Source organism: Pezoporus flaviventris, unplaced genomic scaffold (genome assembly GCF_033815535.1).
Source record: "Pezoporus flaviventris isolate CSIRO_AGI_PZ_B2104156 unplaced genomic scaffold, CSIRO_AGI_Pfla_v1 ptg000002l, whole genome shotgun sequence".
Classification (NCBI taxonomy): domain Eukaryota; kingdom Metazoa; phylum Chordata; class Aves; order Psittaciformes; family Psittacidae; genus Pezoporus; species Pezoporus flaviventris.
In genome coordinates this window covers 51,124,876-51,138,857 of record NW_026892550.1, presented here as the reverse complement: position 1 = coordinate 51,138,857, position 13,982 = coordinate 51,124,876, and the positions used below count along the sequence as shown (strand labels likewise).

Sequence of the window (13,982 nt, the reverse complement as noted above, 5' to 3'; positions counted from 1 at the left end):
GGAAGAAATGGCAGTTGGCCACCTTAGCCCATGCTGTTTGTGGGTGTTTGGTGCATGTTCCCATTGTTTCGTTCACTTCTTGAATGAAAGTGTAAACTCTGAGGTCAAAACATTAACTTTGAAGAGACTGAAAGAGATACAGTGGGGTCTTCCATGTGCCAGTGAGCAGTAGAAAAGTAAAGGTAATAGAGTGATTTGATTAGGGTTCAACGTTTAATCATACAGTTTTGAAAATGTCCTATTGCTTAGATGAAGGCTCTGAGGAACACAAGTTATAATAGTCTTCCTTTAAAGGGAAACTTTTTGTAACTTCAGCTGCGAAATTTTGACATGTGGCTTTGTTGTAGCTTGCCCAAGTTCAAAACTATTGTCACTCACGGAAGATGACACTGCAAGGTGATTTATCATGGAGTAAGCAGAGCAGGACTACTTTCTCAAATTCCAGTATAGCAGAAGAAAAGCATCAACTTAGTCTCTGTCACATGATGTACATGATAATGACACTATAACTATGACATGAAAAATGGATTGGAAAGAGAAAAAATACCAGAATTAAAAAAGAAATCATGTTTCCAGTTTTCATTTCCTGAAAGATGTAGGTCAGGTTGATACTTAGAGAAACATCTCTTTCTGGACATATTCCTCATCTTTGCTGTGTTAGATGGTTTTCTGTAGAGACAGGTGTATCTTGCAATGTATTCCTGAAGATTTTCATTGCTAAATAAGGGCATTTATGAAGTATAAACTGAGTGTAGCTGCCACTAGCCTGCCATTTGTCTCTGTGTGTGTGTGTGTGTTGTTGTTTGATTTGGTTTTTATGGCTTACAGCCACTGGGTTGGGACCTGGCAGAGCAATTTGTTGGGGCACACCTGCTCACCAAGGCTGTTTGGTAGTGTCAAATTATGTAAGATTGGTGTCAATTTACCTGAAGCTGTGAATTCCTTAATTATTCACATTTTCCGCTTGTAGTGACGTGAGCAAAATGCAGTTCTATTTATAGATTATATCCTCTTGAGACTAAAGAGAAATGCTGTGGTGGGTGACACACTAAAGAATATATACCAAAATCCTTTATTCATATTAGTGGTTTGCTAGTCTGTAGTTGTCACTGGCGGAAGACAATCAAATACCCTTTAGCAAAAGACTGTCTCAAGAGATGGTATTTCATAAAAAGGGTAAAAAGTGAGTTCATCAGTAGAACTTTCCAAATGCATCACTTAAACACCGATACACAGCTTATGTCTCCTGTTTCTTGATAGAGCCTCTATGTACTCTTCATAAGGAAAGGGGACATAAGAGAATAAAATACTAGCATTTCTAGGCATGGAAAGACAGAATTCAGGCCACTCTTATCTGAGCTTTGCTCCATGATGTGGCATATGTTTTTTCTCTACAATATTGGGAAAATATTTCCTTCCTTTTTCTTTTATTTTTTTTTCCCTGTTAAAGTTATGAGCATAACAACTGGTTCAGGATCAGACTAGTGCTTAGGAAGCAAAAATGTGCACTAGACACCAGGACCTGGACCATCTTACTTTTGGTATTCTAACACTCCTTTTGGGCATTCAGGCTCAGCTGTTGCTGTTTTGTTCAACAAAACCAGCAATATCATCCAGAGGTAGTAAACAAGATTGGCTGTGGAGAACCATCTGGAGATTTTTTTTATTTCAAGATAGTGAAAGAATTTTAATGTGCTCTCAGACAAGGTAGTCTATCAATGGAGCATTAAAATTTTGATCCTTATTACATGCAATTTGCAGTCTGTCTGAAGACATAGTATATAGTTTGTTCCTTTGCTTCTGTATCCAGTCATTTTTCTAGCTACATGCAACTTCTGTACGCCTGCCGCATTTCATAAAACATAGGATGGCTCCTTGATTGACAGCACTTGTCCTCTCAGCAGCTCTTTAAAGAAGCACACTTTGCATCCATGTTGAAAGAACGTATTAGCTGAAGAGTTATAAACTAATGACTGATATTTATGTTGCCTTTGAAATTTTGTCCCAAGATGCACTGAAAAGGATGCTGATGTGTGTAAGAGCAAATCAGTATCCACAAAATGAAGTAACACCACTATCCTGTAATGTATGAAATAAATTATATAAAGAGAATAATTTTGCTTTGACTTTTCTGTTTGTATCTATTATCACTAGGGGGTTACTATATAGTTGTTGGACAGAAATGTCAATTCCCTTCCTAGAGTTGTCCTTTTAAATATCTAGGCTTAATGTATCTTTTTGTGTGTCATCAGACAAGATGCTTCTCTGATGTGTCTTCTGTTATGGCCTTCCACCACTCACTCTCTTCTGAGAGCAGAAATTGGGAGATTGAACTGTCTGACTTATTCAGCTTCCCAGCTTTTATAGCGCAGAAGTTTTCTGGCCTATTTATGTGGCTGTGTGGTGAAGCTGATGTTGCCTGGGAGGGTGGTAATAAAGTATTTGTGATGGAGAGGTCAAACCAGGCCCATAAATCTGAGCTGTTTCCAAAATGCAGAAGCAGTTTATTTTGGCCAAATTTCTTAACTGGTGTCCTGTTACTCAAGGAAAAGGCTCTGGATTTGATTAACTGCACACAAAGACTTGGTCTGTGTACATTTTCAATAACAAAGAATCATTTGAGTTAGGTTTTTCTCCATTACTTGCTTTCACTTGCTGAGAAAAATGTGTGCATATCCAGTTTTGCAGTAAAACTAAAAAATTCTGTGTGCTTTTGTCACAGGTGTACTGCCTTTAAACTGATGCTTCTTTCTAACATCTCATCAAAGTGCTGTCTATTTCTCTTCTGTATCTTTAATTAATAATAAACACTATATGTATGTACCTTAAAAAGCAAATATGTCAGGCTGAGCCATCCTTTTCAGTTGGGTTGTTGACAGAGGAAGGTGGCAAACTGATAGGGAATGATAATTCAGCACAAAGAGAGAAAAATTAAGAACATCTTAGAGCAACCAGGAAGTTTAGTTCAAAAAAGGAATAATACATTTCCATAGGCTTAATATTAGAATGGGGGCATGGCAAACCCAAGATATTACTGTTAGATCACTTATTTACTTCTCCACCCCCACCTTTTTCAATTCCTGTATTATTTGCGTGTTTAGAAATCTCAGGAAAAGTCTTTTGATGCCCAGTAATGGAGGAATGAGCCAATGCCATAGAATTGTTTCTTACAAGGTCTGATTGCTGCCTGGCTATGAAATAGTTAAGCTTTGCTGAGCCAGAACTCCTAACACCAATGTTTTAAAATGGAACTTGTGATTTTTAGTTCCTAGGTACTCAGGTGCCAGCTTTGGCTTTTGAAAAGTGCTCTGCACTTTTTGAAAACCAGACTGCATAAAGACATACTAAATTTTGAAATGAGAACTTATTTTTTTGGTATTCATATTATGTTTAAAGTTAGGCTTACTTTTTTTTAGTGCATGCTTCACAGTTAGTGACATTATATTATGTCAGCATGTTATTGTTACGGATTTTCAAGCAAAATAATTTGTATGAATAAAACCAGAAGACAAAGGATAAAAACAGGCTTGAAGGTTACCCAAGTGCAAAGGCTCTTCATGTAATGTGACTAATAAATATTTACACCAGTTTAATGTAGTAACTCCAGTATTCTAAAACCAATTGTTTTGGTTGTGTTTTTTTTTTTTTTTAAAAAAAAAAAAAAAGAATGTGAGTACATTCTTTCATTACCAATAGCTTTGTCTCCCTTCTGGGTAATAAATGTTGACCATTCCCATATACAAGCATACGTGTGCCTATGTGCATGCGTTGTTATTTGTTTTATTATTTGTGGAAACCACAATCTCCTTGTTATATTTTTATTCTATACTACTTAGAAGCAGGTTAATTAATCAGCAGACTGTAAATTGGTGTTAGGCTTTTGATCACCTCCCTCACAAACCATTTAAAATTCCCTCTTGTTCCATGGAATGTCATTTTCAGCTGTGGCCACTGTCCTCCTGAAATGCTGCTTAGAAGAAATGAGAAAGCAAACAGCTAATAATCACAGAACAAGAGACTCCTGCATTTTTTTCACTTGCACTCTGATGTGTGAGAACTGGATATTGTTTTTAGGGAAACCCATTGCTGCATTTTCCAATTCTCTAAATTGATTCCTTTTGCAATTAGAGAGCTTGTTCCTAGGTAAAATATTTTGATAGTCTGTCTCAATGTTTAACTCTGTCAATCTCAATTTCTGCTTTTGGCTTTTTCACAACTTTCTACTGCACATAGTGTTTCTATTCCATCCCCCAGTTCTCTGTTTTCAATTTCAGATATTTGTAGGCTGTTATGCCCTCTCACAACCAAATGTTGTTCAGAATTTATTTTTTTTTTCACTGGCTAAATTCTGCTTTGATCTCACATATTACAAAAGTACTGCTGACATTTCGTTAGCTAAGAATCTCAGGAGACAGGGCTATAACCCACAGTTATAGCTGTCCCTTTACAGGAAAAAAAAAAACAAAAGCCATAAGTGTACTACAGTCTTGAACTGAAATTCTCAACTTTATAAATAAAATGTGTCTTCAGAAATTTAGAGAAAGCAACTGTAATTACCATGATTCGGAATGTATTCTAAGCTCTAGGAATAACAACCAGTGAAAGTCGACTGCTGTCTTTACCTGAATTTAGAAACTGTGTCAGATCCTCCAGTTACATGGAATGATGCTAAATAGCACTCTGCCTTTACAGTATATTCAAAATGAAAAATCTCAGAAGTTTTCATCACAGAATGAAAAATAGTTGCTGTTGAGACACCACATTATTTGTCTCTGGCAAGTGTTATTCCAATGATACTTGGGAATCTGATATGGTTAAGGAAAACTGTGGTCTACCTTTGCAGCCACAGAAAGGTTTTAGAGCTGGAATTTTAATTCTAGCTAGAATTTTAATTCTAGCTCTAGCTCTAGCTAGAATTTTAGTTCTAGCTCTAAATTAAAATTGGGTAAACCACAGTTTTAGTCACAGATTTTTCAGAAGGAAGCACGTAAGCATGTTGTCTTCAGTGGAATTAAAGCATATGCTGGAAGTTATATCTTACCTGAATACAGTCAGCTTTTTGAATGGGAAATTAATAGATCACATCATTCAGATTTTAAGCAAAATAAATAATCTTATCCAACTAGAATATTCTGCCCTAAGCTTCAATTTTAGCTTCTTTCACTCACCCACCCTGCAGATGACTGAGGTTTCTGGAGGAACTGCTTGATTGATGTCAAGTCATCAAGTCTGTTGATGGCAATGAATGGTCAATGGCAATTCAGCATATACATTTGAGATATGTAAAGCTTGGCTACAGTTCCACTATTTTCTTCGTAGAAGCTGATGCTTACATCTTCTTAACTCTGAGTGCTGTAATGAATCATCCCAGGATTCTTGGGACAGACACAAGAAGTGCTAATATTCCTGTTGTTTGTCTGGTGCACTACACTAGGTTTGTCGTTAAATGCAAGCTAGGATAAGTGTTCCTTTCATGAGACAGCAGACGGGAGATGCAGAACTAACAAGTCCTTTTATAGTGATAGAAAAATAAATGAGTTTTATGTTACATATTGCTAGAAGACAGACGCATGCAGGATGCTTAGTTTTGCAAAAAATTATAATAATTATAATTATAAAATTATAATAACTTTTTTCTTTTGCATGTTTTTTCAGTATGCTTTGGTAATTTTAATTTGATCACAGCTTATTTTAGGATGCATCCTGTTTGGTGGGTATCTACTTTCCTTCCAGGTTGAGTAATACTTTTGTCACACACAGCACTTTACTCTTTGAAACAGAATGTTTCACTGTGAATGTCTGATTGGTGTTTAGACTGTTTTTTTTTTTTTACTTTGTTTGTTGTTTTGGGTTGGCTTTTTAATAAAGCTCTAAAACAAATCATTGTGTTTGCTGTCAAACACAAGTTAGTGCTGAGAACTCCTTTTTTCCACCCAGTAACATGTAGCTTTGTCAGAATGGCAGACCATACGTTTGATAGCCAATAGCTTTCAGTATGGCTCTAGCACTGATGAATACGACACTTGGTTGATCCAAAATTCCTGATGTCCATATACTGCATGAAATGTACTTTTGATGGACTGCAGATACTTACGTACTTACAAGAGTCAATAGCCTGGCTCGCAAAAACATTCAATGAAGGTGCCTTACAGTGGACTAGGCTTCTGTTATATTCTGTCTTTGCACTGATCAAAATTCTGTTACACTTCCCATACATAACTAGAGATAATGCTTAAAATGTCTGCGCTAGTTTTTCATTAAAAATTCTAAGTGTTTTTTAATAGAAAAATGGTTTTGAAAATTATGAGCCCTTAAACAGACAGACACTGAGGTATAGATGGATATATGTATGTTTAGCAATATCATAGATAGGCTAATTGGCTTTATTGATTTTTTTCATGCTTGCATTTCTTGTTTTCTCTTTAAATCCCGGATCAGAGATTGATATTGAGCGTTGTGTTCGTGAGTCAATCAACCTGTTTCGCTGGACACCGAAGAGTGCTACATACAGGCAATATGCACAGCCTCCACGGCAAAGCAATGAGAGCAACGGCACAAGAAGTTCCATGTCCTGCTTTTCAGCAGACTATCAGGAAGCACCTCGAAGTGACCTAGTAAGTGACCTGGGAATTGGAGGGGGTAGAATTGTTCAGACTACATGTTTCTCCCGCTCCAGGTGGGTTTGGGGTTTTTTTATCTCTTTAAAATTTAGACAGAAAGAAAATACCCATCAAATCTCAGTTATTGGCATTTATGTTGTCTCTTCCCAGCACAGGGGTTTCACACGTTCATCACATGTTCTGATTTGTTTGTCAGTAAGTGCATAGTGTTAGAGCCTATACCATAATATTAATTTTAATGAAAGTACAGCGAATGAAAATTAACTGAAAGGTTGTTGGGGTTTGTTTTTTCTGAACTTTAATTGCTTTGAACTTCAGCTTCTTTGATGTATATGCCAATAAAATTGTTTCTTCTTGTGCTGTATTTCTGCCTCTCCCAACTCCTGCTCCTTTGCCTCTGTGGTGTTTGTTACCACAGCAGACCAATGTCTACAACTCATCTGTAAAACTGCAAACAGGCTTTATCTTTGGAGAAAAATAGTAAAAACAACAATTTGCCAATGAGAAATAGCTAACTGGAAAGTGATGCAGGCAACTCTGGCTGCTTTTTCAGTCTTAGCATGAAAAGGTTAAAGGTATGACTAAAGTATTATGAGAGGTAGTATATGTTATATGAGTTTGTCTATGTTTGACTTAGCAAAGAATATCTAGTGGCTAACAGATACGTTAAATAGATACTCAGTTTAGCAAAAATATTTTTCCTTCTCTCCAGTAAAATCTGATGGTTGTTTCTCTTGTCAAATACACCATCTTAAGAATGGTGATTTGAAATGACTGCTTCCCTTCCTCTCAGGAGTATAAATCTAGTCATTCTCTTAAACAGTTTTATTTGTTTTTTTTACCTCCATGTTCTCCTACAATTGGAATTCACTCACAAGTACATTGTAATACTAGGGGTAGTATATATAGACCTGACATATCTATTTGGTCAATTGCATTAGGCTTTAGTCTTTCCATCTGTTTTCCCAACTGCTAAGAAACTAAGTAGCGTATTGGCACTCAAGTATATCTTAATTTTTAAGTAGTACTTAAACCTGAATCTGATATTCAGTAATTTTCATGTTTTTTAGTTTTGATTTTATTTGTATAGTTGTATGTTCTGGAAGCTTTGACCACAAATCTAGGGCTCCGAGTGTTAGACGTGCAAATGCAGAACAAATGGAAATTCAAAGCACTTAGAGTGATTTAAGAACTAGGTGGATCTAGGAAAGCATCTGGGAAGAAAAATGAGAGGAGAATATTGGTTATCATCAAACAGGAATTATAGCCAACACAACTGCTGCTGTGCTGTTCTAGAGAGATGTAGAGATTTTCTGAAGGAGCTAAGGGCTGCACATTCATAGAATAATTCAGATAGGACCTTAGGAAGTCATCTGGTACAAATTCCTGCAGAAAACAAGCGCAATACTGAATTCAGATGGGATTGCCCATGGGTTTGTTATGTCAGATCATGAAAACTTCCAGGGAAAGAGATTATGCAGTCATTCTTGACAGCCTGGCCTGATGCCTGAAGGTACTAATGGTGGAAATGGTTTTGTATATGTGCTAACTTTCCTTAACGATATGACAGCAAGAGACTAAAAAGGCAAGTCTCCTCAGTCCTAAGGATGTGCTGTGCCAAGCAGGATGAACAGAGTTGGAAATAGCAAGGAGAGAAATGGGAGAAAGCAGCAATAGTCTGCTGAACTGGTAAATAGAACCAAGGTTTAGATTTGTAGCAAAGATAAAAATTCATAATTTTGGGTCAAGCAAAGTTTCTTTCTGTATTCCCAATAAATTTGTTTGGTATTTTTTTACTGGTAGTCATTTTATTTTCATTCCAGAAGATGTGTTTGTTTATAATGCCAGTAACTAGGCTCATCTATTCCACCATTTCCAAGAAATTAAGCTAATGGTTTTGGTATGTTATAGAGAAGAAAAATAAATACTATAACCTCTGTTTTGATTTCTACTGAACAACACAGCACTTTTAATTTACTGCCGTGTAACTGATGGTTTAACTTCTTTTAAAGATCAAGTGTATTGGATCTTTTGGGTAGAGCTTTAGTTTTTTTTTCATAGAATCACAAAATCAAAGAATCAAAGAATGGTTAGGTTTGGAAAGGACCTGAAGATCATCTAGTTCCACCCCGCCTGCCATGCACAGGGACACCTCACACAGCACACTACTTGTTTTGCTTTGGTTTTGGTTTTGGGTTTTTGTTTCGTGGTGGGGGTTTTGGGGGCAGGGAGGCTAGCTTATCATATGGTGCAACACTATGAAATTTATATAGAAATGGAGAATGTATTTAGGCTTTTTCTGTATCAAAGAGGAAGCTAATCTCATGGATACCAGAATGAGAAAGAAGACGATTCACATGTTAAGTTACAGTCTACTACTGAGAGCAGTATTTGCTCTCATTGCTATATTTCTGTGTGCTAGATTTTGAGACACATACATATAAGCTGTTATGGTTCTGTCAGTAGACATGATACACATTTTAAAAATACTGTGTAATGTGTGCCATTAGCAAGCTACCTCTCAGCTGTGACCAGTTCTGTACTTCTGGATATTTGTCTTTGTGAGATGACACTTCTCAGGGTTTTGAGCAACACTGCTCAAATAAAAAAATGAAATTCTTAGTGAAATACACTGTTTACACCCAAAAGTGTTTGGTCTTTTGGTTTTGGGTTGGGTTTTGGTTGGGGTTTTTTTGGTGGTTAGTAGGGGTTTTTTACCCTTAATCCTGGACATGTCCTCTAATTGTTGTTTGTTGCCATGAGGAAGCTTATTTCCTACTTGAAAGCAGTGGAATCTGAGATCAATCTTTAATATGCACAGTAGCCTTTAATGCATTTTCTAAAACACCATTGTGCCTTTGCTGGTCAGTCTAGCTCTTAAAAAATTACTTTGCTGTGTCTCTGCCTTTTTCATTGGTCATTATTTTGACAAGCATTTTACATTACTTTTGTATCTCCGGCTTTATATTTGTGGGTCACCTCTGTATTTGAGTGAGGGTGGGTAAGGTAAGAAACAATTCCTTTTAGAAAGAAAGCTGTGGGTTTGCTTCTGAAGGTAATTTATGATTTCTTGAAACATTAAGTATTTAGTGTATTTAATTCTGAACACCAGCTGTCTTCTACTCCTATACCTGTATCTTCTTTCTAAGCTGCTTCAGTTAGTTTCTTAAGTGCTTTTTATTGGCTACTCATGTATATGTGTATATCTGCATTTTATGATGCTTTGGTTAATAATAACATGAGAAATATTTGCCCCTGGGTGAACCCTTTTTCTGCCTAAATAAGCAGTCAGCAAAACAAAATTGTTTTGACTCTTTTCTCACTAGTGTGACTTAGTTTTTATTTTAGTGGCATCTGCAGCTTTGTAAGTAGGCTTGGGTACTCTCTTCCCTCCTGGACTTCTTGTGATGCTTAACCATTTACTCTTTTAGCCAGGAAGCATAATTCTACTGAGATAAAATCTCAAGGAGGAAATAGTTTCAGGGAAAATGAATGTACATCTTAAGTGGGTTTGCATATTTATTTTGAGAAAGATAAAGTATCAAAAATGGAAAAAAAAACATCAAATTCCATAATTTTAGTAGCAGTCTGTTCAGCTTTATGTGTGTCATTTTTTCTTGAGCAGTACACAGTTTGGTTTGGTTTTTTCTTCCTAAAAAACTTTTTCCCATGGAAACTTCCAAAGTGTTTTCAAAGTATTTTTCTTGAATATCCAGGCCTCACAGAGCCAAATAACACTTGCCATGAAGCAATTTTCTTCTATGCCCCTTTCTCCATTGTTACAGACATGGTAGATGTACACTCTTTCCGGCTACCTGTATATTTCTAAATAAAAGCAAGAGTGATGCAATTTCTTTATTGATGACTGCTCAAATGTGGCAGGTGGACTCCCAGAAATCCCGAAGCAGATAGAATTATGCCTTTGTCTTGGTCTTTGACTACCAATCCAGTTTTCAAGTGTAAGAGTACCTGTTGAATGTTGGGGAATTAAAGCTTTCAGCCAGAGAAAAGTCTACCAGATGACTGTTGTTCTTTGCACTGATGTGAATGCCAACAGTCCAGTTTAGCTTTTGATTTGGTAAAGAGTAGGAGAAATACCTAAGTGGGAAGATGAATTAATGGCTTTATGAAACAGTACAAACATGAAAAACACTTGTTTTCATCAAAAGGTAGTATCAGCAAATTTTCCTGGTGGTTGACTTTCTTTGCAGATAATCAAGGGTAGCTTGCATGACTGACTTCTTATAGATGGGAATTTGGACCTATTGGCAATAAATATACCAGCACTCAGTTGCTTCTAACTTCCCCTTTGCACCTAGAGTATATTTGTCCATATAAAAAACATATTGCCGGGGTTTATATCGAGTCCTTTAATAACTGGTGTGTAAAGTCCATTTATTCTTCTAAAAGAAGCATGATGAGTAGTGTATACTCACATTTCTCTTTCAGTGTATAAGCTAGGAGATGTTCAAGTTCCTGCCCCTCTACTCTGCTCTCATGAGACCTCACTTGGAGTATTGTGTACAGTTCTGGTGTCCTCAATATAAAAAGGACATGGAACTGTTGGAGCAAGTCCAGAGGAGGGCCACGAGGATGATCAGGGGGCTGGAGCACCTCCCATATGAAGACAGGCTGAGAAAGTTGGGGCTGTTCAGCATGGAGAAGAAAAACAGAACTTACAAATTGCTAGTCTCAGTACATAATTTCCTTCCAAATTCAGAATATCAGAGATGACAATGCTTTATAATCAGAAAAATGCTTGATTTTCTGGATAATGTGTTCTCCTGTGGAGAAGGACTTGGGGGTGTTGGTTGATGAGAAACTTAACTTGAGCTGGCAGTGTGCGCTTGCAGCCCAGAAAGCCAACCATGTTCTGGGCTGCATCAAAAGGAGCGTGACCAGCAGGTTGAAGGAGGTGATCCTGCCCCTCTACTCTGCTCTTGTGAGACCTCACCTGGAGTATTGTGTGCAGTTCTGGTGTCCTCAACATAAAAAGGACATGGAACTGTTGGAACAAGTCCAGAGAAGGGCCACGAGGATGATCAGAGGGCTGGAGCACCTCACGTATGAAGACAGGCTGAGAAAGTTGGGCCTGTTCAGCCTGGAGAAGAGAAGGCTGCGTGGAGACCTCATAGCAGCCTCCCAGTATCTGAAGGGGGCCTATAGGGATGCTGGAGAGGGACTCTTCATTAGGAACTGCAGTGACAGGACAAAGGGTAATGGGTTAAAACTTAAACAGGGGAAGTTTAGATTGGATATAAGGAAGAAGTTATTTCCTGTGAGGGTGGTGAGGCACTGGAATGGGTTGTCCAAGAAAGTTGTGAATGCTCCATCCCTGGCAGTGTTCAAGGCCAGGCTGGACAGAGCCTTGGGTGATATGGTTTAGTGGGAGGTGTCCCTGCCCATGGCAGGGGGGTTGGAACTTGATGATCTTACGGTCCTTTCCAACCCTAACTATTCTATGATTCTATGATGGTGAAGTGTTTGTGCTGTTCATAATGGTGGTTACATATCTTCTGCCTCAAGTGTCTTCTGACTGCCTTGACCTATTTCAAGTTTGGTTTGTGTTCTGTTTTTGTAGGGAACTTGTTTTTGTTTTCTTCTTTCATTGTTCTACTACTCAACAGAAAGCTGTTCCTCAAATTTGCCTTTAGTTCTTTGTGCAAGGCATTAACCAATCAAGACCTGCGTTAATGCTTCTAATTTATTTTGCAAGTGCCTTTGATACTTCTGGTTTTGTGACTTGAGTGAGAAGTTGGGTTTATTTGTCATTTTTGAGATGAGCTGGTTAAAATTTTTATGTTTCTTTCCTGTGAGCGAATAAACAATTCACTATTTAGGCATGTCATAAGTTCATCATATTCTGGCAAATATTTTCAGGAATTATTGAAAGCTTCAGAACTTTTTTTGTGTATATGTTAACTTTTCCAAGTTTTTTTTCATACTTCTACCATTAGGCAGACAGCAACCAAGAAGTGGGGAGTGTAAGGAAACCTCTTGCTTCCAGCGCTTTGTTTCTGTAGATTAAATTAGGTTAAGGAAGCCTTTTTAGGATTTTCTTCACTCCACTTGGTTTTAAGAGTATGAATGTATTTTCTAATGTTTCGAACTTTTTCTGATAGAAGATAAGGCATTAAATCAACTGGCAGAGTGGATAAAACAAGAAATATATGACTTAAGAAATAACCGATGTTAAATGTTAATTTATGAGTCTGTAATGAAAGTTGCCGGATTTTAAGGCTGTAATGCAAATAGCAATTATTTTAATTGAATGTAAACTCATTGAAACAAATGGGCTGTGTTTTTTATTAGTTGAGGCAGAATTAAAGGAGTATGTTTATAATCTAAATGTTATTTATGTGAGATTTTAATAGTTTATTAGACAGTCACTTAGATCGTATTTAAGGGTTGTAAACATACTTTGTGCAGACTTAGTTTCCGAGTCTCCCTGAGACATGTTTGTCTGCTGTGAATGTAAATAGAGCATTTGGAGCAGCCAGAGCACTCTCTACTGCAGCCTTAGGCTCAGGTTCTGGATTCATTGATCGTCTCTCTAGTCCTGCCTCACAAACCTTTGTGATTATACCCACTTTGAAGTTGAAAGCTGGGTGTATCTGACCTTTTTGACCTCACAAAATTGGGATTCCATGACTGATTAACAAATGTGCTGGGGATGGGGAGGTAATTATACCTGTAAAATTAATTAGAAAAAGAGAAAAATAAAATATCTACCCACTTCTCTCACTCTGCGAGAGAACATAACATAATATGTTACAAATATGTTATAAATAACATAAAAAATGTTATTTTTTATTTTTTTCTAATTTTGAAAATGGTTTAAATTCAAGTAATAATAACATATATGTTACATATATATAGCATAAATACATATTTATAGTATAAATACATATATAATATTTATAATAAATATAATGTAAATAAATGATATATAAATAAATAATAAATAAAGTAATATGTAAATATAGAATATAACGTGTTATAAATATGTTATAAATAACATAAAAATGTTGGGGTTTTTTTTTTCTAATTTTGAAAATGTTTTAAAATCAAATTTTGTGTTTGTTACCCTTTGATCTATGATAAGTTAGGGATCTTAGTAGTTTATCACACACACTAATATGCTTTCACAGACATAGCTACCTCCTGCCACTCACAGCAACTAACTCATTCCAGCATGCACTAACTCCTCCATATATACGCCATATATTTATTACTGCTGTGAAAGTTATGTCTTAGAACACAGTGCTGTGCAACAGTGCTATTGAGAAAATGTAATAGAAATTAATTTCATTACATGGGGAGGGGGTGTACTGTGTCAGAGATACTTCTTTCAAAGGCCTA

At 36.7% G+C, this 13,982-nt stretch overlaps 1 protein-coding gene across 1 annotated transcript in view; it reads left to right on the top strand.

Moving 5' to 3' along the window:
- Positions 1-13,982, top strand: part of TBCK (TBC1 domain containing kinase) — a 93,220-nt gene that overhangs the window by 57,787 nt on the left and 21,451 nt on the right. Inside the window, exon 22 of the mRNA XM_061478275.1 lies at positions 6,439-6,614. Coding sequence (XP_061334259.1) covers positions 6,439-6,614 — 176 coding nt within the window. The remainder of the gene's footprint in view (positions 1-6,438; positions 6,615-13,982) is intronic.